At 52.2% G+C, this 27,336-nt stretch overlaps 1 protein-coding gene across 5 annotated transcripts in view; it reads right to left on the reverse strand.

Moving 5' to 3' along the window:
* Positions 1 to 27,336, reverse strand: part of EXOC6B (exocyst complex component 6B) — a 296,665-nt gene that overhangs the window by 101,229 nt on the left and 168,100 nt on the right. For all 5 annotated transcript variants that reach the window (XM_064419169.1, XM_064419174.1, XM_064419173.1 and 2 more), the window contains 10 exons: positions 16,579 to 16,662; positions 16,415 to 16,461; positions 14,228 to 14,348; positions 11,208 to 11,279; positions 10,799 to 10,896; positions 9,985 to 10,090; positions 8,983 to 9,092; positions 4,858 to 4,969; positions 3,119 to 3,253; positions 1,242 to 1,421 (listed from right to left, as the gene is read on the reverse strand). In XM_064419169.1, coding sequence (XP_064275239.1) covers positions 1,242 to 1,421; positions 3,119 to 3,253; positions 4,858 to 4,969; positions 8,983 to 9,092; positions 9,985 to 10,090; positions 10,799 to 10,896; positions 11,208 to 11,279; positions 14,228 to 14,348; positions 16,415 to 16,461; positions 16,579 to 16,662 — 1,065 coding nt within the window. The remainder of the gene's footprint in view (positions 1 to 1,241; positions 1,422 to 3,118; positions 3,254 to 4,857; positions 4,970 to 8,982; positions 9,093 to 9,984; positions 10,091 to 10,798; positions 10,897 to 11,207; positions 11,280 to 14,227; positions 14,349 to 16,414; positions 16,462 to 16,578; positions 16,663 to 27,336) is intronic.

A 27,336-nucleotide genomic window follows, 5' to 3' on the forward strand; every position in this document is an offset into this window, starting at 1 on the left:
GATGGGTGGAAGCCTCCAGGTGCTAAACCAACCCAGAGCTCCTTTTTTAGGGAGAAATCCAGCCATTTCCAGCATCTCCTGGCTTTGGAAGGCACCTGCCACAGGACACCTGCATGGGGACATTTGGGACAAACCTGGCGGGGGAGATGGATCCAAGTCCTCCCCACCTCTCTGCTCAACACTTCATTAATCAGCTTATTCACCAGTTTGTCCCACTGATAACAGAGCGGAGGAAGCCACTTCTCCTCCACACAGGTGCAGAGCAGAGGGGAAGCCACTTCCAGTCCCCTTCTGGGGGCTCTTCCCCCACAGAAAATCAGCCAGAGCTGCCCCTGCTCCCAGATCTTCCCGCTGGGATGGGGATGCCCAGAGGCACGAGCCAGCACAGTTTGGGGGTGTGACACCTCCAAAACAGCTCTGGAGGGTGGGACCTCCTTCCAGAGGAGAATCCTAGGGCATGGACAGAATGAAGGAAGCTGCCACTGGGGAATATTAAATCTTCCCTTCCTGTTTATTCCCAGCTCGTGGAAGCGGCAAATAAATCCCAGTTTCGTAAAGAAAGGAAGATCTGAAATTGCTTTTAGAACAACCACAGAGTTCAGGGGGATTTGCTGTTTCAAAATACCTGCTGATCCTCCCGAGAGTGTATCCACACAGCTCAAAACAAATCCCATTTTAGAGGAGGAAAAAAAGCTGCTGGAGCAAAAAAGGAATCTCCCTGGTGATTGGATTTTTCCTACCAATGAGACACCACTCAGCCAACTGCAAAAAGCAACATAAAGCACATTTCTGATGGCAACAGCAGCATAAACACAGGCACTTTAGACAGCAGAGAGAAGAAAGAAACATATGGTGCCTTGCAAGGGAGCAATATTGGGATGGGAGGCATCAGGGACTTGACAAACACTTGGAAATGCAGCTGTAGTTTGAGTAACGCTCCCATAGGCTGGATTTTCTGGGAAAAAGAATCCTGGATGGGCATTAAGTGGAAGTTAACATATCTGAAATAAAGGTGGGGAATAAATTACGATCCTGCTGGTACATGGTGGGCTGGGATAGAGCCTCAATCCCACAAAACTACACTTGCAAATAACTGGGAGACTCCTAAAGCCCAGCTCGACGTGCAACACCCTCCTTTGAAATCAGAATTTTTCCTACATCCTGCACGGCGCCAGGCCCTGTTTCCACCACACCCCAGCGGGTCTGGGGTCCCACGGGAGCAGGAGGGAGGGCGGGCTCACCGGGAGGTGGGTGAACACGGCGAAGGTGCTGCGCAGGAAGCCGATCAGATCCACCAGGTAGTCGCTGGCCCGGCTGCCCGGCTCCAGGGCCATCCAGTCGTAGTCGGCCAGCTGCAGGAACTGGTCGATCTTCTGGTTCAGGTTGGTGTAGATCTCCTCCTCGGCAGCGTGACGGGCGTCCTGGGAATGGGACACGGCGTGGGATGGGGGGAAAATCCGACATGGGATGGGGGCTCCGAAGCAGCAAAATCCTACATGGGATGGGAGCTCCAAACCAACAAAATCCTACATGGGATGGGGGCTCCACACCAGCAAAATCCTCCATGGGATGGGGGCTTCGAACGAGCAAAATCCTCCATGGGATTGGGGCCTCAAACCAGCAAAATCCTACATGGGATGGGGGCTCCAAACCAAAAAAATCCTCCATGGGATGGGGGCTCCAAACCAACAAAATCCTACATGGGATGGGGGCTCCACACCACTGAGACGCCACAGGGGATGGGGGCTTCAAACGAGCAAAATCCTACATGGGATGGGGGCTCCAAACCAGCAATATCCTACACAGGATGAGGGCTCTACACCACCAAATCCCCACGTGGGATGGGGTCTCCAAATCAGCAAAGTCCTACATGGGATGGGGCCTTCAAACCAGCAAAATGTGACATGGGATTGGGGCCTCAAACCAGCAAAATCCTACATAGGATGAGGGCTCTAAACCATCAATGTCCTCCATGGGATGGGGGCTCCACACCACCAAAATCCTACATGGGATGAGGGCTCCATACCACCAAAATCCTACATGGGATGGGGGCTCCAAACCAGCAAAATCCTACACAGGATGGGGGCTCCACACCACTAAGACCCCACAGGGGATGGGGGCTCCACACCACCCACTAACAGGGTGGGAGCTCTACCCAACCTTTAGACTGGGATCTGACACAATCCCAAAGCTCAGGGCAGCACCCACGAGGCTGCTGCAGCCTCGGGCAGGTGGGACAGGGACCAGCAGGCTGTGGTGGGCAGGACCAAGCTGGATTCTGCCCCTGATGTGACCCGAGGACAAATCCAGAGGAGATGTGGCTCCAGTGGTGGGATCCTGGTGGCGTTCATCCCCTGGATGGGCTGTTCCAGAGCTGATGATCCCTGTGGGTCCTACAGCTCCGAATATCCCGTGATTCTGAGCTGGGAGAGGAACATCCCCTATGGAAACCCCACCAAACCCAGTGCAGGGCTGGGCTCCAGGAGCCTCCCTGCCAGAACAGGGACAGGACACTCAGCTTTAGGCCAAAGAGGTGGATAAAGCCAGGATGGACTTCCCTGGGGACACGAGGGGAGTCACCCCAAGGCAAAGCCTCACCAAACCCATTCCTGCTGTTCCCACCTCTGGATCTCCACGGGACACCCCACACTTGACACAACCAGATCCCATATAAAGCACCTGGGTGAGCACTCCTGGAGTGGGATTTAAAGGCTGGAAAATCTGGGAGTTTCTGTCAGCCCTGATTTTTAGGGGATAATGTTAAAAGGAGCGGAAAGATGGAGAAATATAAATTCTGAAAATCTTTCTCCTGGGTGGAAGAGGAACTTGGCGTCCATGACACAGCACTCCAACAGCAAAGTGAGGATTTATTTAAATAAGAAATATCAGGCTTTTGTTTAAGATCCCCTTAATCCTTTAGCTAATTAAGGCTGTAAATTAAGGACACAACCTCCCATGATCTCAACAGGAGCAGTTCTCCGAAGGACAAACCCAAAGCGATGGCGCAACCTCCCCAAAACAGGCCGGAACTATCCCTGGGCTCAGCCCAGCTGCCCCTGAGGCCTCCTGAGCAGAGCCCTCCCAGCACCCACCCAGGGGTGGGACCCTGCCCGCTCACCTTGAAGGTGGTGGTCCCGTAGAGCTTGGTGGTGTGCACGGTCTCGGGCAGGACGTTGGTGATGTTGGTGATGAACTCCTCCAGGAACTTGCAGGATTTCTCCAGGTGGGTGGTGTTGATGATGATCTGCACCAGCTGGGGAGGCAGAGAAGGGTTTCAGCCCCGCTGCCAGGGCCGTGCCAGGGGAGGAGGGGATGCCAACTCCATGCAAGCCTGGCGTGAAAAGCTGACGCTGTGCAAACACCGAGCTTTGCTACGGGCTCCAGTCTCTCCTGCTTTAACAACACCTAAATCCACGATAATTTTGGGGGGGAAGCATTTCCCATGACAGCCACTAATACCAGTGGTGATTTTTTCTTTTTAAGGACTTTCCTACATTGAGCTGTCACTCAGGGCTCCCCAAAAAACTGCCAGGACAAATCAGGAGGCTCCTGGCTGCCACTGAACCCGAAAAATACCCCAAACTTGAGTGACACCGAGCAGCATCACACGGGCCCTGAACAAAGGAACCGCGAGGTTTGGCTCTGGCAGGTGTGGGGTGAGCAGGTCTCTGCCAGCCCCTGGGGCAGCAGAACGCCCTGGCTTGGTGTCATTCCATTGCTGGAAATGTCATTTCATTGCTGCAGCGTGGTGGGGCTGTCTGGAGCCACCTCCCATGCAGGAAGGGTTTGGAAACGCTCCCAGATCTGAAGGAGATTGGATTCATCAGCAGTTTCAAAGGTGCAGGCACAGAAATTGTGAAGTGACACCACAAGGGTCCCAGCACTGGTGCTGGTGACATCAGAAGGGTGGTGGTGACACCTTGAGAGGCTCAGCCTGGACACAGGGAAGGAGAAGAGACACTGGAAAGGTGCAGAACTGGAACAGGGTGTCCAGAGGAGCTGTGGGATGTCTGGGAGAAATGAGAAGTTGGGAAGGGAAAGCCTTGGTTGACACGATGCAAGGCAGCAATAATTAAGTAAACAATTAGTAACTCCTTGTTTAACACCAGCAATTAGCAACACCTTGTTTAATACCCAGAGGTCCCACCTGTCCAGGGGACCTGCAGATTTACGTGGATTAAAATAATCAGAAACCTGATTTTGTACAAAAATAAAAAGAATGGACCATGGAAAGAAAATCCCAAATTAGGGTTTGTGCTGCAGCAATGTGCTGAATCCATTCAAACATCACCTGAAAATGAGGATTGATTCCACCTTCCCTCACATTTCCTTCTTGGATGCTCTCTGCTCCTCCCTGAAGTCCTCTGACTTTAACCCATATTCGTAACATTGCCCAAAACAAAGAGGGCAAAATTCACAACCAATGAAGAGGGCAAAGAAATCTTTTCGCTTTCCCACAAGCTGCAGTTCCTCGCTTTGTACAACAACTCTGAGCAGTTTTCCAGGCAAACATTTCATGGAATTCTCCAAACCAGCACTTCTAAAGGTGCCTGAAGACACCTCCTGTCACCCTGCCCTGGAATCAGACAATGCAGGAATGGTTTGGCTTGGAAGGGACCTCAAAGATGATTTAATTCCGACCCCAACACCTCCCACTGTCCCAGGCGGATCCAGCCCCCGTGTCCAACCTGGCCTTGGGCACTGCCAGGGATCCAGGAGCAGCCACAACAAATCTGGGAATTCTAGCCCAGCCCCTGCCCAGCCTGGAATTCCTTTCCAAGATCCCATCCATCCCTGCCCTCTGGCAGTGGGAGGCCATTCCCTGTGGCTCCATTCCCAAGGGAATCCCAATCCCACCTCGGTCAGTCCAACGTTTTTCCTCTTGATGACGTTCTGTAAACAGTTGCTGAGGGTCCGGGTCAGCAGCAGATTTGTGGATTTTCTGATCATGTCATCGACTTCCGTGGAGCTGCCAAGTAAAAGTTAAAGAGGAATTTGCAAGATGCACCACGAAAGGAAAATCCCTGGGAATTCTCCTCATCCTCCTTCCCAACTCTCCTGTGCCTCACCCCTGAACAGCCCTCACGGGAGCTGATGTTTGAAATGCATCAAAATACAACAATTTAGGCTTTTTAATCTGTGTTTCAGGAGGATGAACACCTGCAGATCCCACATTCCTCAGCCTCCCATCCAAGAGGGGCTGGTCCAGCCCAAGGAAGAGCCATCCATGGCATGAGCACAACCCTACCCCAACACTGGGGGTTGGATGTTCAGCACAAGGGAAAAGATCCCCAGTGGTGAAACCCCAGATGAAATCCCCCAAAATTCCCCTCTCAGCCCCTTCCGGGCTTTTAGACAAAATTACAGAACCATGGAATGGTCAAGGTTGGAAGGGACCTTAAAAGGAAACTGGAAAAACTGCAAAAGTGAGTGAAGTCACAGGGAATGGGTTTAGAAGGACACACTTCCAATGATCCCGGGATTTCCACACAGAGACTCCTCAGCACAGCACAGCTCCCACCTCCCAGAATGGTTTGGGTGGGAAGAGACCTTAAATCCCATCCCATTCCACCCCATCCATGGCAGGGACATTTCCCACCGTCCCAGGGGGATCCAGCCTGGCCTGGGGCACTGCCAGGGATCCAGGGGCAGCCACAGCTGCTCTGGGAATCCCAGCCCAGCCCCTGCCCACCCTCCCAGCCAGCAATTCCTTGCCCAGATCCCAGCCCAATCTGCCCTTGGCCAGTGGCAGCCATTCCCTGTGTCCTGTCCCTCTGTCCCTTGTCCCCAGTCCCTCTGCAGCTCTCCTGGAGCCCCTGCAGGGACTCTGAGCATTCCCTGGATTTTTCCCTTCTCCAGGGGAACATTCCCAGCTCTCCCAGCCTGGCTGCAGCCCTGGAACACCAGACTGGAAACTCCTGCAGCCCATTCCTGCCCTTTCCCAGGTGTCTGGAGCAGCAGCCCCGCTGGAATTTGGGGGTTCGGCCCCTCCCAGGTGCTCACGGTGCCACCTCTCCTTTCTCCAGGAGGTTTTGCAAACCCCACTGCCAGAGGCTCCTTGGATCCGTGCTTGGCTCTGGATTAACCCTGACAGCAGTGGGAATTGTCTCCTGCAGGAGGGGCAGGAGAGGGAATTCCCAACGGGAAGGCTGGGAAGGAACTCTGATCCTCCCGGTAAATGGAGCCCCTGACCTTTGGCTCCTTCTCCTGCTCCACCTGACAGAGGGGCCACGCCACAAAGCTGGGATTGACGTGGGAAACAAAAGCCAACCTTGAAGTTATCCCGGGAGAAAGGTGGGGGATGTTGGGATGCTGCAAGTGGGGGGCAGGAATCTGGTGGGATCTTGGGAAGGAATTCCAGGCTGGGAGGGCAGTGAGGCCCTGGAGTGGAATTCCCAAATTTACTGTGGCTGCCCTGGATCCCTGCAAGTATCCACGGCCAGGCTGGATACTGGGGCTTGGAGCAGCCTGGGATAGTGGGAAGTGTCCCTGCACTTTGTATCCCAAATTCTTCCAGGATTGGGGCTTTGTGTGCAAAAATCCAACCCAAACCCAAGCCCTGGAGGATTAGAGCTGATCACCCTTCCACCCACTGTTTTCCAGAGATACTCCCTATTTTCCAGTGGGAAATTTCACTGGAAAAAGCTAGGGGATGCTTTTAAAGGCAACCTGATGAACTCACCTTGTAAAAAGGCAAAAGTGCTGAGGAGATAAAGGAAGTTTTCCTGCTCTAATCCAATTAATAGTGCCAATAATAAAAATTCCAAACCCTACAAACCCACCCGCAGCTCCAAACTCTCCTCAAGTGAAATAACTCCCACATCAAGGAGAACCCTCCCATCCAACAAACACAAGGAGCTGCTTCAACAAAATAATTAGTGGAGGGGGGGAGAAAAAAAAAACAACCCATAAAATGGGAGCTCCCCTTTCCGCCAGGGGCTGTGCTGCGCAGGAAAAGGCTTGAAGGGAACTGTCTGGGATAATGACAGCTCCTGTCCCGGATCCCGTGGCAGCTGTGGTGACCCCCAGGCCCCTGTGAGTGACGGGCTGACCCCCAGCACTCCGGGGTGCTCCCTAAATGACAGGGCCAGGGGAAAAAAAGAAAGGGAAGAGAAAAGGGAACTCGCTGCCGGCTTTGTAGCCGAGCTTCCTAATAAAACCTAATTCAAGCTGTCAGGGTGAAATGAAGAAAGTGTCAACGGGGGTTTGCAGAGAAATATTCCAAATGTTTGGCTCCGAGAGCTGCAGCGGGGCTCCCCTCCCCCCGCCGCTCCGACAGGGCTGGAAAATCCAATGTGGAATGGAATTTTAATAACGGGTGCAGAGGGAGCCCCGGGAGGGAGCCACGGGGACACCTCTGCTCCCTGCCCTGCCAGGGCCACTCGTCCCGGCCACGGGAAGGGCTGGGCTCTGCAAAGGGACAGGAGCCCCGGGGTGAAGGGCCCTGGGGCCACCAGCAGAGAGGAGAAGCTGCCACCACTGCAAGGAGGAGGTGGGAAACAGGAGAGAAACTTCTGAGCTCCCAAAGCAACCCGCGGGGAAAGGGACTCTCCAAATCAGCATTCCCCGCTCCAAGGAGAGCAGGAAAATCCTGGAGAGCCTGGGGCAGGCATTGGAATGGCCATTGAGTTCCCAGAGCTGTCCCAGCTCCACAGCAGCCACGGGGCATGCATGGGATGGGCTGGGTGGGAAAGGACCTCAAATCCCATTTGGATCCAACTCCAGGGACACCTCCCACTGTCCCAGGTGGATCCAAGCCCCAACGTCCAACCTGGCCTTGGGCACTGCCAGGGATCCAGGGGCAGCCACAGCCAATCTGGGAATCCCAGCCCAGCCCCTGCCCACCCTCCCAGCCAGCAATTCCTTGCCAAGATCCCAGCCCAATCTGCCCTTGGCCAGTGGCAGCCATTCCCTGTGTCCTGTCCCTCTGTCCCTTGTCCCCAGTCCCTCTGCAGCTCTCCTGGAGCCCCTGCAGGCCCTGCCAGGGGCTCTGAGCTCTGCCTGGAGCCTTCCCTTCTCCAGGGAACATTCCCAGCTCTCCAGGCTGGCTCCAGAGCAGAGGGGCTCCAGCCCTGCAGCAGCTCCGGGGCCTCCTCTGGGCTCTCTGCAGCAGCTCCAGGGTCAGGTCACGGCCAGGACACGAAGCTCCCAAGGAGGTGGAACTCCCCCCACCCCAGTCCAGCCTGGTGTTTGCCCAGGGAAGGGAAGGAGGATGAATCCCTCCGGCCAAACTCCCCTCCTGCATTTCTGAGCCTCTCCCGAGCTGCGAACGCTGCTGATGCAGAGGCAGAGCCCCAGCTCCCAGCTCCTGGCAGACCCCGCTGGTTTTCAGTCTCACACACGTACACATGGGTGAAACGAGCATCAAAGCACCCCGGGATGGAGCAGGGAGGGTAAACACATGGAATATTTTGCAGGCTTTAAAAAAAAAAAAAAAAAAAATTCACATTATTTGTATATAAACTCCCCGAAGAAACAAGAACAACAAAAGCACGAAACCAGCAGCTGAAACTTGTTCCTGACCAAAAATCCAACCCTCAGAGTCTTCCTGACAACACTTTCATGGAACCACGGGATTCCCATTCCTTGGGGAGGAGTCAGGGGGATCAGAGATGCTCCAGCAGCAGGCCCTGGTGACGAGTGGCCACCACAGCCCTTCTGCAGACACCTGCCTTCAATTATTGATTAAAAGAACGACACAGAGACATCCTGGAGGAAACAGCCCACACTGGGATTGCCCTGGGAGTGTGGAATTCCCTGGAAGTGCCCAAGGCCAGGCTGGAGGAGGCTTGGAGCTGTTCCTGTGATGGGTTTGGAGATGACCCCCAAAGTTCCCCCCAGCCCAAACCATCCTGGGATCCCCCCCTACAGGAGATGTGTCCAGCCAAAATCCCACTGCTCCAGAGCCTGGACAGGCTCCATCCAAAGGCGGAGGGAGAGGATCCACGTGTGAACTGAGCTCTCTCAGGGCACGTTTCCCACCTGAGGTGCAGGTCCTCGGAGAACTTGAGGCAGGCGTAGATGAACTCCTTGATCTGGCTGTAAACCTTGGGCACGAACTCCGAGAAGGGGAACTTCTTTGGGAAGGGTTGCTGGAAAACAGGGGGACAACTCCAGAGGGAGAACAGGGGCAGCAGGGAGGGCCCTTCCAGGCAGGCAAAGCAATTCTGGGATTTATCCCGGGTTTTATCCACACTTCAGGCAAGGGGGAGAGCAGGTGATCACAAATGGCACCTGGAGCAGGAGGGCTTTGGGGCCATTCCCTCAGTCCCTCTCCCAACTACCCCTCCCTCCTTGGGAACACCTGGAATTCCTCCCCCACCATGCAGGAGGTGTTTTCCTGCTCACCTCCCCCAGGTGCTGCCCAGTGACCCCAAAAACCAGGAGCAAACAGGTTTTCTAACACCAGATTTTCCCAGCTTTTACCCCCAGCACTCAGAGCTGGGAGCAGCTGAACCCCAGGACTGAGTTTTGGGGCAGGACACAGAAATCTGAACCCTAGACTGGGATCACCAGGGTTGGATTTGCTGCCTGCCAGGTGTGGAGCATGGGGCCAGGCAGGATTTAGGATTTGGGGGACATCTGGACACACTTTGGTTTTCCAAGCACAGGCTTGTGCAAAGGCCAAGAACCATCACTTTTTTGAGCTCTTTTTCTCAAAATATGAGACTAAAACCAATAAAGGTCAATCCCAGGGTCCAAAAAATGGGAACAGAATGCCAGTGGAAGAGGATTATTCTACCTGTGTGACAGAACACTCTGAGAGGAACACAAATCCCACTTCCCTCATCCACACCAGGAGAAATGAATCCCATGGGAGGAATATTTGTTCTTTCCATTGTTTTCCTTTCCCTTTTATTGTTAATAATTTGGATCAGGGGGCTGGTTTAGGGCTTTTTTGGATCCTTTCAGTGCCCACAAAGGGTGTGAAGTTCTCCTGCCCCAGCAGCCAGGCCAGGCCATGCTCCCCATCCCAAGATTTACCTTTTCAAGTTCAGCATCCTGGAATGGGAACTGTCCAACGATTTTCCTATAAACTTCTTCATTTGACACCGGGATGGGGCTGTAGTTGTCTGAGTCAAGGATATTTCTGGGAAAAGAAAAGAACAGTTAGGGACACAACTGTGAGGGGGAAGTTTGCCTGCTGGGCCAGAAGAGTCCCAGGGGCTGGTGCCAGGCTAAGGTGTGATCCCAAATTCCTGCTGCAGCAGCCAGGGATATCCCAAAGCAGCCACAGCTCAGTGATGGAAGGAGGACACAGAATGGTTTGGGTGGGAAAGGACCTTAAATCCCACCCAGTGTCACCCTGCCATGGCAGGGACACCTCCCACTGTCCCAGCAGGATCCAGCCTGGCCTTGGGCACTGCCAGGGATCCAGGGATTCTCTGGGAATTCCAGCCCAGCCCCTGCCCACCCTCCCAGCCAGCAATTCCTTGCCAAGATCCCAGCCCAATCTCCCCTTGGCCAGTGGCAGCCATTCCCTGTGTCCTGTCCCTCTGTCCCTTGTCCCCAGTCCCTCTGCAGCTCTCCTGGAGCCCCTTCAGGGTCTCTGAGCATTCCCTGGATTTTCCCCTTCTCCAGGGGAACATTCCCAGCTCTCCAGCCTGGCTCCAGCCCTGCAGCAGCTCCGGGGTCTCCTCTGGATTTATTCCAGCAGCTCCATGGCAGGGGTGGCCCTGGGTGGGCTTTAAGGTCCCTTCCCACCCAACCCATTCCATGATTTCACAATTACCCCCTCAGAAACTCCCAGAACCCCTCAGTGAGGGCCGTGTCAGGAGGTTCTTTCGGAGCCTCTCACCTGAAGACCCCTGCCCATTTCTTCAGCAGGGTCTCGCTGTACTGGTCCTGGATCTCCAGCAGCATGTCGAAGAGCTGGTTCACGGGGAAGCCGTAGCCCTGCAGAGCAGCAGCATGAAGGGAATGAAGCCACCACCAGGCAGCTGGGGATCCCTGTCTGTGTTTAATCCTCCCCCAGCAGCACCCCTGGTGCACTGGGGGGGCTCAGGGGGTGACTGACCGAGGGAGCAGCACCCAGAGCTGTCCCAAGGGCCGGCTGAGGTGGCCACGCTTGGTCCTTGCACAGACCAAGCCAGGCTGTCCCTCAGGTGATCCACGCCCAGAAATGCCAAAAAAAGAGCTCGGCCAGCCCAGCTGAGGCAGCAAAGCACTGCTGGAGAGCTGGGAGCAGCAGGAGAGGCCCCACGTACCTGGAGCGTGTCGGCGAAGAGCACAATGAGGTTCTTCAGGTCCAACACCAGGCTGGGGTCGGAGCAGTAGGACTGGAGAGGAGGGCAGAGAGGAGAACGTGGCTGTCACTGCGTGGCACAGCCCAAACCCTGCCCTGAGCCCCTCTGTGCCACCAGGGCACTGGTAAGGAGTGCAGCCTCACCCCCAGCCCACGAGGGCAGGGCTGGCGAGGGTGGCTCTGCTCTCTGGGCTGCCCCACAGATCCCTGAGGTGTCTCTAAAACTGCCCAGGAGCCTCTGGGCAGCGAGGGGAGATGGCTCCCACGGTGTTGTCACCGTGGGACGGGGTGACATTTAATATTTCCCTCTCGTTTCATTTGCCTCTCATTTAATATTTACCGTGTTGTGTCTGACGGTAATGAAGCATCTCAGCCAGGCATCCACGGCCTGGGCTGAGGGAAAACACGCTGGGTTCCAGCTCCAGCACGGGGATTTACCCTGCTCCAAACCCCCCAGACACAGCTCAGGGTCCCCAGAGCCGCCCCAGTCCCCTCCAAGGCTTCCCAAGGGCAGCCAAAAGGAAAAAAAAAATTTAAAAAATCCCTCCCCGTGCTGAAAAACGTGAAGTTTGAGACACAGGCTGCCCAAATATAGAATCAGTGATCCCAGGCTGGAAAGGGAGCAGGATTTAAAGCTCGCTGGAAACTCCAGGAGGAACGGCTCCATTAATCAGCAGGAAGGACTGGGAGACACACGTTTTCCATCTCCCTGTCCAAAAAGGAGAGTCAGGAAGAAAGATAATGCCCTGAAGCATCACAAGTGATTAAAGATGTCCCTGTCTGCGGCGGGGAGGAAAATCCAGGGATAAATTTGTCTGCCTTGGAAGGACTGAAATAGCCTCGGCAAGGTGAGAGCCTGCCTCAGATCCCAGTTTGGGATGCAGGGCACTGGTTGAACTGGGAGCACTCAGGGCAAATGCTGGTGGTGGCCACAAGGCTGGGAAACCACGGAATGTTTTGTGATTGCTGCAAAAGCCTCCCCTGGCAGCCACTCCGTGCGCTCCTTCTGGCACCACTTGAAACGACCTGCGTGGCAACAAAGCTGGGAACAGCAAAAAAACCCCGTGGCTGGGCCTGGCTCAGCCTCCTGCTCCCAGCTCCGAGAAAATCCCCCCTGAAACAAAAACAAACACAGGTTTGCAGCCCGGGAGGGTTGGTGTTTATCCCCCCTGGCAGCACAGGAGCTCGGGGGGAAGGAGGAGACTTTGCAGTCACCTGGATGGGGATGGAGAACACCAGGAATCTCCTGGGGTCCCTCATCCCAGGTTCATCAGAGAGATCCATGTCCATCTCTTCCCATATTTTCACCCAAGGTGCTCCTGGCTCTCTCCTGGGGTTCTGTCTCTCTGCATTTGGTTTTTCAGCCCATTTTTAGCCCATTTTCCAGCCCATTTTTCAGCCATGAAATTTAAGGGATCAAGACGATCTCTAAGGTCCCCTCCAACCCAAACCACTCTGGGATTCTCCAATCCTTTGTGCCAAAACGATGCATTTCTCCCCCAGTTTTCTGGGAAAAATCAACTCTCCAGTCACCTGGATGGGGATGCAGAACACCAGGAGTCCTCTGGGTTCCCTCATCCCAGAGAGATCCAGGGAAGAGCCATGGAATGGTGTGGGGTGGAAAGGACCTTCAATCCCATCTGGTTCCATCTCCTTCCACTGCCCCGGGATGCTCCAAATCTGGTGCTTGTGTCCTTCTCTTCCCATATTTTCACCCAAGGGCTCCTTGCTCTTTCCTGGGGTTTTCTCCCTCTGGATTTGGGGTTTTCAGCCTATTTTTAGCCCTTTTCCAGCCCGTTTTTAGCCCATTTCCAGCCTGTTTTTCAGCCATGAAATTTAAGGCATCAAGATGATCTCTAAGGTCCCCTCCAACCCAAACCACCCTGGGATTCTCCAATCCTTTGTGCCAAAACGATGCATTTCTCCCCCAGTTTTCTGGGAAAAATCAACTCTCCAGTCACCTGGATGGGGATGGAGAACACCAGGAATCTCCTGTGGACCCTCATCCCAGAGAGATCCAGGGAAGAGCCGTGGAATGGTGTGGGGTGGAAAGGACCTTCAATCCCATCTGGTTCCATCTCCTTCCACTGCCCTGGGATGCTCCAAATCTGGTGCTTGTGTCCTTCTCTTCCCATATTTTCACCCAAGGTGCTCCTGCCTCTCTCCTGGGGTTCTCTGGATTTGGTTTTCCAGCCCATTTTTAGCCCTTTTTCCAGCCCATTTTTCAGCCATGAAATTTAAGGCATCAAGATGATCTCTAAGGTCCCCTCCAACCCAAACCACCGTGGGATTCTCCAATCCTTTGTGCCCAAATGATGCATTTCTCCCCCAGTTTTCTGGGAAAAATCAACTCTCCAGTCACCTGGATGGGGATGGAGAACACCAGGAATCTCCTGGGGTCCCTCATCCCAGAGAGATCCAGGTTCATCAGAGAGATCCGTGTCCTTCTCTTCCCAAATTTTCACCCAAGGTGCTCCTGCCTCTCTCCTGGGGTTCTGTCTCTCTGCATTTGGTTTTTCAGCCCATTTCCAGCCCACTTTCAGCCATGAAATTTAAGGGATGAAGATGATCTCTAAGGTTCCTTCCAACCAGCCCAAACCACCCTGGGATTCTCTGATTCTGTACCAGACAAGGTCATGCTTTGGTGTGCCAAAAAGACGCTTCTGCCCCCCAGTTTTTTGGGACAAATCAACTCCCTCTGCTGGTTCTCCTCAAAAATTCTGAATCAAATAATGATGAAAACATAAAACCAGTGTTTTAGTCTTCAAAATATCGAGCTTGGCAGGGAAATGCAGTGAACCAAGAGGCTAAAAAACCCCGGAGAAAGAGAATTATCTGCGTGTCTGTGTCGCTGCTTTAAACACTCATTGGAAAAGAGGGAAAACAAAGAACCCTGAGGAGGGGGGGGAATAAAAAAAGGCAGAACTGCAGCGTGTCAAGGACAGTCAAGCAACAGCTGAGCTCTGCAGGGCTTTTACTCACGGAGTGGGTCCTGAGGGCCGCGATGGTTTTGGACAGGGCCATCTCCCACAGCTCATCAATATAGGCCCGAGTGACCAGGCCCTGGGTGGTGTGCAGGATGTGATCCTCCACCACAAAGAACCTGAAACGCAGAAAACGCCACCAAACCTGCACATCTGAGGGCTCGAAGGACGGCGCCGAGCCCCCTCGGGCGGGGCCGGAGCATCCGCGGGGTTTGGGGGATCTGGCAAATCCAGGCAGCTCCGAGCAGTTTATTCCCTCGTTTTTAATTGCACTGGGTTAAAGTAAAAGGAAGGAGGGAGGTAAAAGCCTCCCCGTGCCGCTCGGTGTGTACACAAAGGCAGAATTCCCCCTCCACGAGCTCTCCGCCTCGTTATTCCCACAAGAACCACGGATTAAACGCTGCTCCAGCCAGCAGGAATCCCATCACAACTGGGGAAAATGTTCTGACTGCAGGGAAAACTGCTTTATCTGCAGGGGAAATTGCTTTATTTTCATGGAAAAATGCTTTAAGTACAGGGAAAACTGCTTTATCTGCAGGGAAAATTGCTTTATCTGCAGGGAAAACTTCTTTATTTGCAGGGGAAACTGTTTTATCTGCAGGGAAAATTGCTTTATTTTCAGGGAAAAACACTTTATCCACAGGGAAAACTGCTTTATTTTCAGGGAAAAATGCTTTAAGTCCAGGGAAAACTGCTTTATCTGCAGGGAAAAACACTTTATCCACAGGGAAAACTTCTTTATTTGCAGGGGAAACTGTTTTATTTGCAGGGAAAAATACTTTAAGTACAGGGAAAAGTGCTTTATCTGTAGGGAAAATTGCTTTATCTACAGGGAAAAACATTTTATCTGCAGGGAAAAACACTTTATCTGCAGGGAAAATTGCTTTATCTGCAGGGAAAACTGCTTTATTTGCAGGAAAAAATGCTTTAAGTACAGGGAAAACTGCTTTAAGTACAGGGAAAAACACTTTATCTGCAGGAAAAAACACTTCATCTGCAGGGAAAACTGCTTTATCTGCAGGGAAAACTGCTTTAAGTACAGGGAAAGATATGGGAACTGCAGGGAAAAATGCATTATCTGCAGGGAAAACTGCTTTATCTGCAAGGAAAAGTGTTTTAAGTACAGGGAAAACTGTTGGAACTGCAGGGAAAATCCCCTCTCCCACCCAGCCCCACCACGTGCTCCCAAATTTCCCGACACTCAGTTTGCTCCAATCTCCAGTTATCGACCCTGCTGCTCCAAAAAAAAAGTGTTTTCCAGGGAATGAGGGTGAGAGTGGGCATTTTGAATGGTGGCACACGAATTTCCAGGTGTTTTTTCCCAAGGAAATCCAGGCCAGGAGCAGGGAGCTGCACGAGGGGAGCAGCACACGTGGAATTTGTGGTGGTCTTAATTAGGTATTGAAATGAATTCTCATTATGAGCTGAAAAAAGAACAAATCCTACCCAATTTTTATGGATCAGCAGCCTTTGGAATTCTCCTCTCAGAGCTCAGTTTGGGAAGATTTTTATTGAAATTTGAGTGTGACAAAAAAGCAGCTCTGGGGAACAGAGAATCACCTCCTCCAGCAGGAAAATAATTAAAGAATAATTATTTAATATTCCAGAACCATTAAGGCAGAGGGCCCATTCATCTCATTAGCAGGGTAAGAAGGTGAACATAATCTACAGGAATCATTTACCTTCAAATTCCCAGGAATTCCCAGAAATCCCCAGAAATTTATAAAAAAAACCCCCAGAAATTCTGAGAAAATCCCAGAAACTCATAAAAAAATCCCAGAAATTCCCAGAAATTCATTAAAATTCCCAGAAATTCATAGAAAATTCCAGAAATTCATAAAAAAATCCCAGAATTTCTCAGAAATTCCCAGAAATTCATTAAAATTCCCAGAAATTCATAGAAAATCCCAGATTTTCATAGAAAATCCCAGAAATTCATAAAAAATTCCCAGAAATTCTCAGTCTGCTACAACAGCTGGCAGGTCCCTCCCCGCTCCCCCCAGCAAAGCAGATAAAATTAACTTTACAACACTTAAAAAGCAAAAACCACCTCTTTTTTTGGTCTTGTTTTGGCCTCGAGGACCACCAAAAATACCAACATTCCCTCCTCTCCTGGTTTTTTTGGGCTCCTCGGCAGCCCAGGACACCCATTTTTAGCAGGGCCGTGTATAAAAGGAACACCTACCCTACAATTTGATTGAAATACTTCCTGTAGCCATCTAAAGTTTCGTGCTGCAACAAAGAGAGAGGGAGCAGAGGTTAAAACCCAGGTGGCCGAGGGCAAGGGGGGATTTTAGGGATGAGCCAGGGGCAGCAGGAGCTGGGGGTGAGGTTGCAGGACAAACTGACCATGTTGGAGGGAGGCTGCAGCACCAGCCGCGCTTGTTTTCTCCTCTGCTTCCTGTAGTAGCTCTCAAAGGTCTCCCGGGCTCCCTGGAAAACAGGAAAGGGTCACTGCAGCCCTCAGGATGTGCAGGAAGAGGGCACTTGGAATGTAAATCATGGAATCGCTGAGGTTGGAAAAGCCCTCTGAGATCTGTGAGTGCAACCATGGCCAGCACTGCCAGGGCCACCACTGCCCCTGTCCCCAGGTGCCACAGCCACAGGGCTGTGAAATCCCCCAGGGATGGGCACTCCAAACCTCCCTGATAATCCCAATTCCTGACCCCCTTTCCATGGGGAAATTCCTCCCAGTGCCCACCCTGAGGCTCCCCTGGGGCCGTTCCCTCTGCTCCTGTCCCTGTTCCCTGGAGCAGAGCCCGACCCCCCCGGCTGTCCCCTCCTGGCAGGAGCTGTGCAGAGCCACAAGGGCCCCTGAGCCTCCTTTGCTCCAGGCTGAGCCCCTTCCCAGCTCCCTCAGGGATTCTGCAGCCCCTTCCCAGCTCCCTCAGGGATTCTGCAGCCCCTTCCCAGCTCCTCAGGGATTCTGCAGCCCCTTCCCAGCTCCCTCAGGGATTCTGCAGCCCCTTCCCAGCTCCCTCAGGAATTCTGCAGCCCCTTCCCAGCTCCCTCAGGGATTCTGCAGCCCCTTCCCAGCTCCCTCAGGGATTCTGCAGCCCCTTCCCAGCTCCCTCAGGGATTCTGCAGCCCCTTCCCGGCTCCCTCAGGGATTCTGCAGCCCCTTCCCAGCTCCCTCAGGGATTCTGCAGCCCCTTCCCGGCTCCCTCAGGAATTCTGCAGCCCCTTCCCAGCTCCCTCAGGGATTCTGCAGCCCCTTCCCGGCTCCCTCAGGGATTCCCCAGCACTGGAGGTGCCCCGGCAGTGCCAGCACAGGGGACCAGGGCACTGCCCTGGCCCTGCTGTCACCTCAGAGTTGGCACATTCAGTGTCCAACCCTCTGTTCCTCAAGCACAAATGTGGGACTTTCCTCCAAAATTCCATTCAAGTACCAGAGTTTAAAGAGTTGATCTGAAAACACCGAGTCCAATACACAGGGATGTGCCCAGCTGCTTCCTGGGCCACAGTCTGGACAAATATTGGATTTATTGCTCCACGAAACAACCAGTGGTGGTGTCAGCAAAGAGAACGAGGGGCCAAAAGACACCAAAGACAAAAAGAGGGGGAAGAAAAGGCCAGCTTGGACTGGGCTTGGAGCACCCTGGGATAGATGAAGATTCCCTACCCATGGATGGGCTCTGAACCAAGCCCTCCTGGGATTCTGTGAATTCCAGACTGTGTTTGGGATACAGAATTCCAGACTGTGTTTGGGGTACAGCATTCCAGAAAGCGTTTGGGGTACAGAATTCCAGACTGTGTTTGGGGTGCAGAATTCCAGAAAGTGTTTGGGGTACAGAATTCCAGACTGTGTTTGGGGCACAGAATTCCAGACTATGTTTGGGGTACAGCATTCCAGAATGTGTTTGGGGTACAGATTTCCAGAAAGTGTTTGGGGTGCAGAATTCCAGAAAGTGTTTGGGGTACAGAATTCCAGACTGTGTTTGGGGTACAGCATTCCAGAATGTGTTTGGGGTACAGATTTCCAGACTGTGTTTGGGGTGCAGAATTCCAGAATGTGTTTGGGATGCAGAATTCCAGAATGTGTTTGGGGTACAGCATTCCAGAAAGTGTTTGGGGTACAGAATTCCAGAATGTGTTTGGGGTGCAGCATTCCAGACTGTGTTTGGGTGCAGAATTCCAGAATGTTTTTTGGGTACAGAATTCCAGACTGTGTTTGGGTGCAGCATTCCAGAATGTGTTTGGGGTGCAGCATTCCAGACTGTGTTTGGGGTACAGCACTCCTCAAGACCACTCCATACCACTGGGAGAATTAAACTCTGCAGCTCATTTTCCCAGCTTTCTGTGGCTCTGAGTGTCCAGAGGATTTCCATCCCCACAGCTGACCCCTTCCCATGGCCATCACGCCTGGGCTGGGCTCGGAGGGGCCCCTTGGGGTGATTTTTGCTCCAAACCAGCTCCACCCCAGCATCCCCATCCTGGAGCTCCTCAGGATCCCAGGATGTGCTCCCCCCGCCCGGCCCCCGGGCCATCCAGCCTGGATGTTTCATCCCTGCCCATCCTCCTCCTCCTCCACACCCGCCCTGTTTTCTGTCTGAAATTGGATCACAAACATCTCAGGGAAGGGACAACGTCTTGCTTTGAACTGTTGGGAGCCAAGGGAGAGAGAGAGAGAGAAAAAAAAAATAAAAAAAATAAAACCAACCCAACTCCGCCTCATTTAGAATTCACAAAACAAACAACATGCAACAACAAATATCACCTGAGCGAGGCACCAGCTGTCAACCTGCTCCTCTCCAGAAAATAAATTAATTAAAAGCAAAACCTGATGGTAATTTAATGATTCTCCAGCTGTTGTGGCATTATACAACCAGGCTGCCTCGGGATGCCCTCAGCCACCCAGGGCTTGTGAGGAGCCATAGCCTGACTTGCTCCTTCTTTTCTCCAAGTGCAGCTCCAGGCTCCGGCAGGAATCAGCCCAGGGATGAGCCCGGAGCTTTCCCACCTAATTCTACCCTTCCCAAAAATGTCAAAATCCATAAAAAAACTTTTATAGGTGCTAAAATCCATCCAAAAAAACCTTCTTAGGTGCTCAAATTCATCCCCAAAGCCTTCTAAGATTCTAAAATCCATCTGCAAAATGTTTTTACATGCAAAAATCCATCCCCAAAACCTTCTAAGGTGCTCAAATCCATCCCCAAAACCTTCTAAGGGCCTAAAATCTATCCCCAAAACCTTTTAAGGTTCTAAAATCCATCCCCTAAACCTTCTAAGAGCCTAAAATCCATCCCCTAAACCTTCTCAGGTCTTAAAATCCATCCCCAAAACCTTCTTAGGTGAAAAAATCCATCAAAAAAACCTTCTCAGGTCTTAAAATCCATCCCCCAAACCTTCTTAGGTGCAAAAATCCATGTAAAAACCTTTCTCAGGTGCTAAAAAACATCTAAAACATCTTTTTAGGTACTCAAATCCATCTTCAAGACCTTCTTAGGTCTTAAAATTCATCCTCCAAAACCTTTTAAGGTCCTAAAATCCATTCAAAAAAACCTTTTCAGGTGCTCAAATCCACCCCCAAGACCTCCCTGCCACTGTGCAGGTGCAGTGCAAAGGGATGTGGAGATTGTAAATGTGGGTTTTGTCCTTGAATTCTGCTTTTTGTCCTGGCTGAGTCCCAGGGGGGCTCAGGATGAGCAGGTCCCGATCCACGCTGGGCACATCCAGCCACCCTGGCAAACCTGGATCACAAATCCCAGCTTTTCCCCTGCAATCAGGTTCAGGAGCAACCTGAATCTACGAGAAATTTGGTATTTTAAGAGAGATTTTAGAACCAGAAACCGTGAAGCAACATTTCCCTGTCAGGTGCTCCCAACACTCCCAAAAGCCGCTCCCCTCAGGAAAGGGAAGGATCCTGAGGCAGAAATCAGGGATCCACAGGTGAGACACAAAAAGAGGAGGATTATTGCAATTTCATCAAACCAAGAGATAAAATTAGGTGGTGCCTGAAGTTAAAAAGTGATAAATTCCATGCAGGGAGCAGCCACCTCTTTTTGAGCCCCTCTCCAAGGCCTGAGGTTGGTGATTCTCAGGATCTTGGTGTTGTCCATGTCCTCTCCACCACAGGAAAACCAAGGAAAAAGGGATTCTCCCACTCCCACTGAGGGTCCAAACCAAAGGGATTTATTAAATTCTGCTGGGCCTTGGCTCTCCAAACCTCCACAAGCAGCACAACTTCCCCAGATCATCTCCATCCTGATCAACCCAGCCCTGCTGGCATCACCAACACCTCGGAGTGAAGCCACTCGTTAAGCTGGAGGAAATTACTTAAATAATTGAATTATGGGGCCAATTTAAAACTGAAGGTGTTTTTTCAACCATTTATTTAACAAATGAATGTGAAGGCAGGAGCACAGAGAGGCTGAGCCACCACCAGCAGCACCACCATGGTTGGACACTCACACCAAACCCCTCGTTCATGGTGCACCATCCCCTGGAAATTAATGAGTAATTAATTAATCACTGGGCTCGCAGAAGCTGCTGTTTTCTCAATATTTTGTGATGGCCTCAAGGACTCATCGGACTCTCCAAGAGCTGCTCATCAGGAGCAGGAGGCCTCAGAGCAGTTTTGAGAGCAGATTTTGGAGGTTTCTGCTGAGACTGCACCAAATCCAGGCAGATCTGGGTTCGTTCCCTCATCCCCCAGCTCCAGGATCCTGGATCCTCATCCACACTTTTTATCAGGAAAGAAAAGACAAGGAGCCATCCCACACCTGGCTGCACTTCCAGTGTCCCACCATGGCCGTGTCCAGCCCAATTCCACAGAATTCCAGACTGGTTTGGGTGGGAAAGGACCTGAAAGATCTCCTCATTCCACCCCATCCATGGAAGGGACACCTCCCACTGTCCCAGCTGGATCCAACCTGGCTTTGGACTCTCCCAGGGATCCAGGGGCAGCCACAGCTGCTCTGGCAATCCCAGCCCAGCCCTGCCCACCCTCCCAGCCAGGAATTCCTTGCCAAGATCCCAGCCCAATCTCCCCTTGGCCAGTGGCAGCCATTCCCTGTGTCCTGTCCCTCTGTCCCTTGTCCCCAGCCCCTCTGCAGCTCTCCTGGAGCCCCTTGAGGATTCCCTGGATTTTTTCCTTTCTCCAGGGAACATTCCCAGCTCTCCAGCCCGGCTCCAGCCCTGCAGCGGCTCTGGGGCCTCCTCTGGGCTCTCTCCAGCAGCTCCCCACCATTCCCATGGGGATTTCTCCCCACCAGCTCCTCAGGAGCACCACAGGATGGGGGAGCTCCCCAGGTCCCGGGGGTCAGGGAAGCACAGAAACCAAAATTCCCAGCCCCACTCCTCAGCTCCTTCCCCACGGGGACAAACCCCAGGCCGGGTCTCCATCCCGGTGTTATCCACAGCTCTGAGGGGGGTGAAGCACCTGGAGCAGCCTCACCACAACCTCTGGAAGTCGAAATTACTTTGGAATCTCTTCCAGAGGAGCAGATTTCCAGGCAGGAGAAGCAGAAGCTGGGCTGGAGGTGGCACAGGAAGGCCCCACAACAGCCTGACTCCCATCCCTGGCTGGATTCTCCTCAGCCCCACAAGGTTTTGGGTGCCACCTCCTCGTTCCAGCCCAGCAAAGGGAACTGCAGCAGAAGGGAAGGAGCAGCAAAGGCCTTCCTTTGAAACCATTCCCAAAAAAAAAAAATCAGAGAATCCTATTCACATTTTAACAGTTTTCCCCAGAATTTATGGCCCAGGGACCTGCCAGCGTGACCAAACCCATCCCCTCACGGCACTGCTCCCCGGGTTCTCTTTCCTGAGCCACTTTTTGTTGGAGGAACCTCTCTCACAAGAGGTTCCTCCAACAAAAACCTCATTCTCTCCACAGCCCCTCTCGTGACCCTGCTCCCATTTTTCATCCTCCCAGTTCCATCCCTAAGTGCATTCCTCCCTCATCTCCCCAGATATTCCCACTGCTGCCATATTACATTCTCCTCAAAATGGAAAATATTTCTTCCTCTTCGTGGCAGTTTGAGCTCAGACCACCCAGTTTCCCACATCTGATCTGTTTAGGACTATTCATCTTCTCAGGTCTCCAGATAATCCATTACTCCTCTGAATTCCATGCCTGAATGCTGTTCTCCTCTGGATAAAAAAATCCCAAAAAAGCAAAAAATCAAACGAACACATCAACCAGACCAAGAATATTCCAGAGCCAACCACAAGATCCTGAGTTTTCTGGGCTACCCAGCTGAAACTCCAGGTGGGATTTGTGTTTTAGGGCTGCTCCTCTCTCACAGTTTGAGGGAGAGAACAAGAGGAAACAGCCTGTTGGGAAAGTTTAGGTGGGATATTTGGGAAAATTCCTTCATGGGAAGGGTGGTCAAGCACTGGCAGCGCACAGGGAGGTCTGGAGTCCCCATCCCTGTGGATGTGGCACTTGGGGACACGGTCAGTGGTGGCCTTGGAAGAGCTGGATTCAATCCTGGAGGGCTTTTCCAACCTCAGCGATTCCATGGAACCCAGCACCGGTGCTGGGCAGAGCAGCTGCTCCTGTTCCATCCAGCTTTAATTCCAGTTTCACCCAGCTCCCAACCCCTCCGAGGGAGCAGAGGAATCCAAAGGATTCCTGGCTCCCAAAGGACCCATTCCTTGTAATCACCGGTCCAGGAAAAACCCTCAATAACGCCTCATATTTGTAAAATTACCGGGCAGAACTCTCCTGCTCAAATTAGCCCCGGAGTTCACAGAGTTGGCAGGGAGAGGGGGATAATTACCAGCGGGGATGAACACCACAGAAGGGAAAACAGAGGATAATCACAAGAAAGCAAAAACAGCAGCTGAACAAACCCAAAAATGTTTCGGGATTCGGGAGCAGCGCGGAGCTGAGAGCCAAGCGAGCTGGGATTACACCAGGATGAAAAATGTGCTCCTGGTTTTATTCTCCAGGAATAAGTGAAATGCCCAGGGAAACGGGACTCTGGGAATTCGGATGACAATGGTTTGGAGCACAGTTTCTCCTCAGCCTGCAGCAGAAATGCACCTTGTGCACTTCACATATTTCCTGCCTGGATAACACAGGGTACCCATAACCCAACATTCCCGTGGGATATTATTGCCTGAGCCATCCCAAACCTTTCCCATTTGGAACATCATTAATCATTCCCTAAAAATCAGTGAATCCTCTGAGCTCTTCCATTAAAATCCCATCACAACGACAGCAGGGAAGGGGATGTGCTGCAAGACCTGCTGAGAAGATTCCTCCTGGGAAAACCCACGTTGTGCCAGTTTGTTGTGGATTTACTGCCACCAGGGAAATCAACCCACAGAATCCACGGACACAGCCCAAACTCACCAGAACAGCCCAATTTTACATCCACTGGGGAGGTTTTTGTACCCCCCAGGCACAGAGCAGCTCAGTCCCATCCCTGCAGCTCTGGTTTAAATAATCAGGGATGAGCCCAGCTTTAATTCCGTGCTTGGAAAATCCTAAATCCAGCACCCACCTGGATTTATCAATGCAACACCACTAAAGTCATGGAATGGTTTGGGTTGGAAGGGCCTCAAATCCCACCCAGTGCCACCCCTGCCATGGCAGGGACACCTCCCACTGTCCCAGGCTGCTCCAATTCCTGTCCAACCTGGCCTGGGACAACCAGCAAAGCTTTCCACAGGGCCCACGACAAGTGGGATTGGGAATAACAGGAATTCCGGGACCTGCTCCCTCCACATCCTCACCAAAGACCTGCAGGAGCCCTGGACAGGGTCTCTCCACTTTGCAGATGTCCCCAAATTTGGTGCAAATTGACAGACTCAAGGCAGGGCCAACACCTGGAGAGGTCTGGGCAGGCTGTCACCAACATGGTGATGTCCAAAAGGACAAATTCCAAACATCCCTCACGGAAAGGGAGAAACCCTGAACCCCTCACAAACTGGACACCACTGGTTTGGGAGCTCCTCTGTGGATAAAGATGGGAATTTTGGGTAGGCAGGAAGTTTTTCCACAAGGGGAACAATAAAAATCCCTGAGATTGGCTGGAGCAGGGTGCTGATAACACCAAGGTGCGGGTTTTGATCCCTGGATGATTCCCTCCAAAGCTGGATCCTTGTGAGTCCCTTCCAGCTCAGAATATCCCGTGATTCCATGAGGCAGCAGAAAGAAATTCACAAAGCTGGATCCCAATCTCCATCCTTGGAACCCTTCCAGACCTGGCAGGACAAATCCCTGAGAAACCCGGTCTGATGTCCCAGCACCAGGCAGGAGGTTGGACTGGAGCCCTCCTTGGTCCCTTCCCACCCAGGTGGCCCCATCCTGGGAGATGGTGGCCCCATCCCTCCACACCAGGCTCTGGAGCCTCTGAGTATCCTGTACAGCACCCATCTCCCAGCCCGGGCTCCAAGTGCCCTGACCACCAACCCTCTCCCACGTTCTGGGAGATTTGGGGCAAAAAATCCCATTTCTGGCGGGTTTTAGTCACGGTTCAGGCAATTCCAGTCTCCTTCCAACAAAAATCAGGATTTCCTTCCCCTTACACCGTGAGCAGAGCCCTGGGCTGTGTCACCCTCACCTGCCCGAGAGCCCCAGCTCATGGCTCCATTTTAATTTCCCTGCAAAGTGCCAAACACCACATTCGTGCTAAAAACCCACCCAGTCCAACCTGGATCCCATCCCTGCTCGCCCCTCACAACCCTGGAATTCCATGGAAATACCCCAAACCCAACCCAAACTGCTCAACAGCTCAGCGCAGCAGCTTGGACGGGACACATCTCACCAAAAGCAGCACAGAAGCTTTAAAACCTCACAAATCACCCTTTTTTTCACCCCAAAATCAGCTGAAACAAGCAGGTTTGTTTTTTTTTTAGGGTCCAGCACTTCACCAAACACCAGGAGCTTCCCACCAGTGAGGAAAGAGCTGCCAAGAAAAGCAGCTCAGAAAATCATCCCGACATGCCCCGGAGATCTGCACAGATAAGAGAAGCCCGGTAGCCACTAATGAGGCACAAAGAGTCCGACTCCAGAGCAGATGCTCCGCTTGGAAAACGTAAATATTCCCAACAAAATCTCACGGAGAGCATGGACGCGCTCGCAGGTGCTCGGCAGGGAAAGCTGGGATCAAAAAGGAGGCTCCTGTTTGTTGACTGTAAACACCCCCTCGATACCGAAAACACGGAGATGAAGTGGAGCAGGAATTGCGTGGGGGGAAGAGAGAGTGGCTGCAAGAGGCCTCTCCTGCCAGCCGGGCTGGATTTGGTCTCCTCCACCCAGCCCTGACCTCGACCTGTGTCCTGGAAAAAGCAGCAGCCATCCCTTCCTTCTTTAGGCAGTAAATCCTAAGTTTCAATGGGAATTTTGCATTTTGGGTACTTCAGGGCTTGGTTCTCTCCTGTCATGTACTCAAAAAGAAATTTTTTGGGACCTGGTGAAGAGGAAGGAGGCCAAGAGGCACAAGCAAAGGTGATCCCAAAGGAAAGGAGTCTCCAGAGGTCAGGAGAGGTGGTGGCTCCCCATCCCAGAAGTGCCCAAGGGCAGGTTGGACAGGGCTTGGAGCAGCCTGGGACAGTGGAAGTGGCACTGGATGGGATTTAAGGTCCTTTTTCAGCCAAATCATTCCATGACTCCATGAAATGACCAAGAACTAGGCAGGGCCTCAGAAACCTCAGAAATCCCACCTGGAAGAGTCCATGTGAGTCCAACTCTCCCTCCCTTCCCTCCCTCCCATCCTTGGCTTGGCTAAGTTCATTTAAGCCAACTTTGAAAGCAACAAAATTTTACAAAGAAAAAGCAAGACAAGGGAAAAAATAAGTTTGAAATCTTGAGTCCAACAGATTCAAGGACCTCTCCAGACCCACTGAGTCCCAGCTCCTGGCCAGGCCTGCTCGGGACAACGGGGAACACGTGGACAAGGAACACAGGGAAAACAGGGAGCGCACGGACATCAATATATCAGAGAAATGGTTTCAAACCCTGTTCTCTCCAGGGAGAATTGTTTCAAACCCCATTTTCTCTGGGGGGAATTGTTCCAAATCCCATTTTCTCCAGGGGGAATTGTTTCAAACCCCATTTTCTCCAGGGGGAATTGTTTCAAACCCCATTTTCTCCAGGGGGAATTGTTTCAAACCCGTTCTCTCTGAGGGGAATGGTTTCAAATCCCATGGGGAATGGTTTCAAACCCCATTTTCTCCAGGGGGAATTGTTTCAAACTCCAGGGGGAATTGTTTCAAATCCCATTTTTTCTGGGGGGGAATGGTTTCAAACCCCAGGTGGAATTGTTTCAAACCCCATTTTCTCCAGGGGGAATTGTTTCAAATCCTGTTCTCTCCTTCAAACCCCATTCTCTTGGGGAGGAATTGCTTCAAACCCCGTTCTCTCCAGGGGGAATTGTTTCAAATTTCATTCTCTCCAGGGGGAATTGTTTCAAACCCCAGGGGGAATTGTTTCAAACCCCATTTTCTCCAGGAGGAATTGTTTCAAATTTCATTTTTTTCCAGGGGGAATTGTTTCAAACCCCGTTCTCTCCTTCAAACCCCATTCTCTCCAGGGGGAATTGTTTCAAACCCTGTTCTCTGCAGGAGGAATTGCCCCATTCTCTCCAGGAGGAATTGCTTCAAACCCCGCTCTCTCCAGGGGGAATTGTTTCAAACTCCAGGTGGAATTATTTCAAATCCCATTTTCTCCAGGGGGAATTGTTTCAAACCCTGTTCTCCCCTTCAAACCCCATTCTCTCAGGAGGAATTGCCCCATTCTCTCCAGGGGGAATTGTTTCAAACCCCATTCTCTCCAGGGCAAGATGCTGGAGGCTTTGCCCCAGCTCTGCTGCAAAATCCACTGCTGGTCCCAGGCTCCCGGCCCAGCTTCTCCTGCTCCCCACCGGCTATGGAAGAGTTAACCAGGAGGGAAAAAGGTGAGATTCCCCCTTTTCCCCCTTCCTCCGTGCTCCTTCCTCCCACCAAAGCAGGCCATTACCCCGGCCCGGAGCCGCAGCCCCATTGTTCCCAGCCCTGGATATGGGAAGCAATATCCATTTTCCATTTAGACCAGGGCAAAGCCTTTAATTTCAGCCTCCTGCCTGCAGCTGGAGTTCCCTTTTAACTCCTGGGCCGCAGGAGTGAAGACAGTTTTATATGGGGGAAAACGCTGCAAAGGCCACTTTAATATGGTCA

The sequence above is a fragment of the Passer domesticus genome, chromosome 4, assembly GCF_036417665.1.
Source record: "Passer domesticus isolate bPasDom1 chromosome 4, bPasDom1.hap1, whole genome shotgun sequence".
NCBI classification, from domain to species: domain Eukaryota; kingdom Metazoa; phylum Chordata; class Aves; order Passeriformes; family Passeridae; genus Passer; species Passer domesticus.